Genomic DNA, 6,058 nt, shown 5'->3' on the forward strand with positions numbered 1-6,058 from the left:
TTTGAGTGAAGTTGACGTGTTAAGGCCCCATAATATTCAACAGCTATTCTTTTCAGGTCTTCTGTAATTGGTGTGAGTGTTGTAAAAGATTGAACTCGCTTCTTTTTGTTTATAATGGCTTGAATGGTGCTCTCATTATAACCATTTACTCTTGCAACTTCGAAAATGTATTCCAATTCCTCTTTCCTGGCTATTTTACTGAGGGGTAGGGTTTCCATCCTATGTATCATGTGGTGGAAGGATGCCGTTTTATGCTGGAAGGAATGACTAGAATAGTGGGTATTACCCGTTTTGTGTTCGTGGGCTTTCTAAAAATCTCAATTTCTAAGTCCTTAGAATTTCTAACAACAACAAAGTCTAGAAAGGGAAGACTATTGTTCTGTTCCTTTTCAATCGTAAATTTTATATCTCTGTGAATTTTAATAAGAGATGTGAAAAACGTATCAAGTTCCGTCTCTTTCAAAATACAAAAAATATCATCCACATATCTCCACCACCGTATTGGTAAAACGTTATTGGTTTCTAATTTGTTTTCTATGTTTGCCATGAATAGCTCACATATGAAGGGATAAAGAAGATTACCCATTGGAGCTCTTTTTGTTTGTTTGTAAAATTTACCTCGAAAAGTGAAATAATTTTCTTTCATACAAAGTCGGGTTAGTTTCATGAGACTAATATTGGGGAATTAGCCAATCCTCAAGAAGATTCAAGTTTTCATTCACTGGGACACTTGGTAACAAAGCCGTCACGTCAAACGAGACCATTATCTCATCCGCTCCAATGTTACCCGAAGATTTCAAATTTTCAACGAAAACTTCGTACTCTTAACCGATCACCTTGGGAATTTACTGGGCATAGGTTGAAATTCGTTTACTAACCACTTTGCTATTTTTTCTGTTGGAGCCCCTACAGCTGAAATAATTTAAGCGTGCGGATAAGCGTGATGTATCAAACTACCGTGGTGTGACTTCGCTAAGTGCAGGATCCAAACTGTTTGAGATCCTTGTTAGCAATGAATTGTTTCGATTAGAAAATCATTATTTCCCAAGACCAACATGGTTTTTTTCGGGAAGTTCGACAGCGACAAATTTGGTGCAGTTTACTTTCGTATGTCTAAAGTCAATGGAACAGGAAGCTCAGATCGATACACCCACAGACTTACAGACGTATCACTGGAATCAAGCTCCATCGCCACAAAAAAAACGATCATTTAAAATTTCCAATCAAATAACAGTCATTGCGCGATAACACCGTTTGGAGCGTCATGCAATCTCACACATAGTTTGTGGTTCTCAATTTGACACATGCACGTACGCTAGCGGTGACGTCGCAATACAAGACGCAGCACGAACATGACAGCAGATGGATCTAGTGTTACTATTGTAAAGTACTGGTATCATCCCCAAACGATGATTTGATTGAAAATTTGTTTGAAGTGTTATGTCTGTTAGTCTGTGCTACACCCAAGAAACAACATTTTAACATAAACACTCCTAAAATACGAAACATTGCCGGTGTAGACTGGTCACGTCGAGTTCTCAAGTAATACAAAAAAACTAGGATAGTTTCCCAGTAAAATGAAACCGATTTCGTCAAAATTGATTCATTTTTTTGGCCATTTGAAAATGAATTTCGCCTGTTTCAACCATTTTGCCTATTTGTCTATTGTGAATTTTGGTCTAGCAACATTTCTCATATTGTTAACAAACTTCGCACACAGTTCCTGTATCAACAACGAACATGTTGCAATTAGCTACCCACCTCCTGCGCTTTTCCGTTGTTGTAAAATGAACTGAAATGCAGCTGCAACTTGAATTCCGTATTAGAATTTTTGCCGGTATGCAAATAGTTCTTAATAGAAACAAAATTTACTGCTTGCAAAGGATTTAGATTTTTTAAAGGAAAAGTAAATCCACACTGATAGTTGGTTGTGTCAATCGTCACTTTGAGATTTGACAGAATGGAACACAAAAAGAAAACTGGGAGTTGGATCAGCTTCGAAAATAAAAATAGGCCAGACCACCAAAAAAAAAAAAAGGGTTGGGGGCGCTACTTCCATGGTGCGAAGTTCATTACTGTCAGAAGCAATATGCGTAAAATTTCATGCTTTACGAAGAGTGTGTTTCGAAAATTCATAATGCATGAAAGTGAGAGTCTGGTAAACAGAAACTGCTGGTATTTGACATTTTTGCTCTCAACTTGTAGATTCCCAAGATACCATTGCTTGGAATGCGTAGAATTTATAAAATTAGGTTATGTGTTATGATGCGAACATAAGCAATCCTAAGGAAATATTCCTTATCTTCTGAAGTAGGGGTTCCTGGGTTAAAACGCACCAGTTAACGAAAGCAGATCATATTCTTGTTAAATCTGAGAGATAAAACCAATGTTGTATAATGATCAAAATATAAAAAACCCTTAATAGTGCTTATTACCCCAGGTACCCCTATATCAAAGTATAACAACACATGAAGACACACGATAAAATAAGTTTATTCGGCGTTTAGATACAAGATAAAGAAATGTAATAGAGAAACACTTTTTTTGTTTAGTTTATATATGAATAAAAAAGACAACATAAAATTAGAGATACTATAGATGGGTATGTGAAACTGCAACATTTCGAACGAAAGCAATGTTATTTTCGGTTATTATACTTCGTTTTCTAAATATTCGTTTTAATTCGTTTCATTGCAAGTTGTGTGAACAGTTTACAGTTCTTCCCTCGTTGATTATAACTATTTCTTCACACAACCATTGTTCAATAGTTGTTTTTTACGTTCCACAATATTTAAATTGCAAAAGAAGTTTTAACTGCCTATTTGCATGTTATAGTTGTTGGAGCATGTGCTAGTAAACAATTTTTATCTCGATAATTCGATTCGTTGTACACTGATCTTCTGACTCTGATGATTTGACAGTACTTGACGATTTAATCGTTTCAATAGATTAAAAATAAATAACCAGTTCTCGTGTAATTCAGGTCCAATAAACATCTGAAGTTGTTGTTAGCGCTGCTGTCGTTGTCGTTCTCGATTCGGTTGGTTCAGTTGATAGCGAACCAGCTGTTGATTCTTGTGTTCTAGTTATCTGTGTTGACGTTACCTGTGTTGACGTTGATTCTGTTTCATTGATTGTTTCAGATGTAGACTGATCTTCTGATGATGATGATGATTCTTCCACAACCGTCGATTCGTTTGATTCAGTTGATGACCACTCGGCATCTGTTGTATCCTTTTTTGTTGTTTCAGTAGAAACGCTTCCTATCGTACTCGATTGTGCTTTGGTGATTGCTTCAGATGTAGACGGGTCTGAAGATGATTGTGATGATGTAGACGGGTCTGACGATGATGATTGCGATGATGTAGACGGGTTTGAAGATAATGATTGCGATGATGTTGACGGGTTTGAAGATGAGGATGATTCTTCCGCAACCGTCGATCCATTTGATTCAGCATCCGTAGTATCTTTTTCTGTTGTTTCAGTAGAAACACTTCCTACTGTGCTCGATTGAGCTTCAGTGATTGTTTCAGATTTAGACGGGTCTAAAGATGATGATGATTCTTCCACAACCGTCGATCCATTTGATTCAGTTGATGACCACTCAGCTTCTGTTGTTTCGGTAGAAACGCTTCCTACTGTACTCGATTGTGCTTCGGTGATTGTGGATGACGAGCCTGTAGAAACGCTTCCTACTGTACTCGATTGTGCTTCGGTGATTGCTTCAGATGTAGACAGGTCTGTAGATGATGATTGCGATGATGTAGAGTGGTATGAAGATGCTGATGATTCTTCCCCAACCGTCGATCCATTTGATTCAGTTGATGACCACTCAGCTTCTGTTGTTTCGGTAGAAACGCTGCCTTCTGTACTCGATTGAGCTTCGGTAATTGTGGATGACGGTCCTGTAGAAACGCTTCCTACTGTACTCGATTGTGCTTCGGTGATTGTGGATGACGAGCCTGTAGAAACGCTTCCTACTGTACTCGATTGTGCTTCGGTGATTGCTTCAGATGTAGATGGGTCTGAAGATGATTGTGATGATGTAGACGGGTCTGACGATGATGATTGCGATGATGTAGACGGGTTTGAAGATAATGATTGCGATGATGTTGACGGGTTTGAAGATGAGGATGATTCTTCCGCAACCGTCGATCCATTTGATTCAGCATCCGTAGTATCTTTTTCTGTTGTTTCAGTAGAAACACTTCCTACTGTACTCGATTGAGCTTCAGTGATTGTTTCAGATTTAGACGGGTCTAAAGATGATGATGATTCTTCCACAATCGTCGATCCATTTGATTCAGTTGATGACCACTCAGCTTCTGTTGTTGCAGTAGAAACGCTGCTTTCTGTACTCGATTGTGCTTCGGTGATTGTGGATGACGGTCCTGTAGAAACGCTTCCTACTGTACTCGATTGTGCTTCGGTGATTGTGGATGACGAGCCTGTAGAAACGCTTCCTACTGTACTCGATTGTGCTTCGGTGATTGCTTCAGATGTAGACAGGTCTGTAGATGGTGATTGCGATGATGTGGAGTGGTATGAAGATGCTGATGATTCTTCCCCAACCGTCGATCCATTTGATTCAGTTGATGACCACTCAGCTTCTGTTGTTTCAGTAGAAACGCTGCCTTCGGTAATTGTGGATGACGGTCCTGTAGAAACGCTTCCTACTGTACTCGATTGTGCTTCGGTGATTGTGGATGACGAGCCTGTAGAAACGCTTCCTACTGTACTCGATTGTGCTTCGGTGATTGCTTCAGATGTAGACAGGTCTGTAGATGGTGATTGCGATGATGTAGAGTGGTATGAAGATGCTGATGATTCTTCCACAACCGTCGATCCATTTGATTCAGTTGATGACCATTCAGCATCTGTTGTATCCTTTTCTGTTGTTTCAGTTGAACTGCTTTCCACTGTACTCGATTGTGCTTCAGTAATTGCTTCAGATGTAGAAAGGTATGAAGATGATGTGGATTCTTCCACAACCGTCGATCCATTTGATTCATTTGATGACCACTCAGCATCCGTTGTATCCTTCTCTGTTGTTTCAGTAGAAGGGCTTTCTACTGTACTCGATTCTTCAGATGTAAACTGATCTTCTTCAGTGCTTGTACTTTCTGTTACAGTTATTGATGGTTTGGTAACTGTACTAGAGTTTACATTACAATTGGCATTAATAGGAAAATCACATACATTAGCCTTTGAATTAAAATTTAATCCAGAAGGGCATATGTGGACCATTTTATAGCCATTTACACATATATAAAATTTGTTGCAATCTTCGTGTGGTGTCATATCGCCTGTTACGCATAGCGATCCGATATCAGTATTGCAGTTTGCGTTATTAGGCCAATCACAGGTTTGTAGTTGATTGTTCCAATGGAGACCTTTTGGGCAATTCTGTAGCACTGATTGACCCCATACACAGGTAAAGAATTTTCCACATTCAGTTGGGTGAGGTATATGAACAGCGTAAGCAGGATTGTTTAGCTCGGGGCATTGCGTTTTTTCAGTGAAAATTGCACGGAAGCACAATAACACACACAATAGTCCAAATAACATTATGATGCAAGGCTTGATTAGATCTGTAGACCGATAGCCAAGATACTACTGATGATGCCAATAAATTCTGTGTATTTATACCACCACAGAAAGTCACGAGTTGAGTGACTGTAGAACTGATTCACATCAAAGTGCTTTCTTTTGTACAATGACTTAGATACAAATTATAGATATCGTATTGCAACTGTTGTCATAAATGTTGACATTGTAGATAAGACTACTTTCTCTATGTTTTTGTAGGTAATAGCGCATGCTACTTGTGTGTGCTGATAATTGAAGAACTAGAGTCATAGGCCTTTTTTGTTCATACAAGAGTCATATGTCTATTGAGAGGACACTTAAAAGAATAGATATGATGTGCGATAGCGTATTAAGTGAAATCTTTCACTTCTCATTCACGTGTTATTCAGCCTGTAAAGAGTGCACTTCCGGTTAAGTGTTATATGAATTGAGAACGAGGCGAATAATCCAGATGAGAATAAAATCATAA

The 6,058-nt window shown here is 38.6% G+C and overlaps 1 protein-coding gene across 1 annotated transcript; it reads right to left on the reverse strand.

Moving 5' to 3' along the window:
* Positions 1-2,469: 2,469 nt before the first annotated feature.
* On the reverse strand, positions 2,470-5,604 carry LOC129722807 (serine-rich adhesin for platelets-like). The gene has a single exon (XM_055676575.1). It carries the CDS (start codon positions 5,566-5,568, stop codon positions 2,980-2,982), a length of 2,589 nt encoding a protein of 862 aa, XP_055532550.1. The 5' UTR covers positions 5,569-5,604; the 3' UTR covers positions 2,470-2,979.
* Between the last annotated feature and the right edge of the window lie 454 nt (positions 5,605-6,058).

The sequence above is a fragment of the Wyeomyia smithii genome, chromosome 2 (assembly GCF_029784165.1).
Source record: "Wyeomyia smithii strain HCP4-BCI-WySm-NY-G18 chromosome 2, ASM2978416v1, whole genome shotgun sequence".
Lineage (NCBI taxonomy): Eukaryota > Metazoa > Arthropoda > Insecta > Diptera > Culicidae > Wyeomyia > Wyeomyia smithii.

Bases quoted from the DNA above. Each gene is read 5' to 3' on its own strand.
- LOC129722807 (XM_055676575.1), bottom strand. From the start codon at position 5,568: ATGTTATTTGGACTATTGTGTGTGTTATTGTGCTTCCGTGCAATTTTC.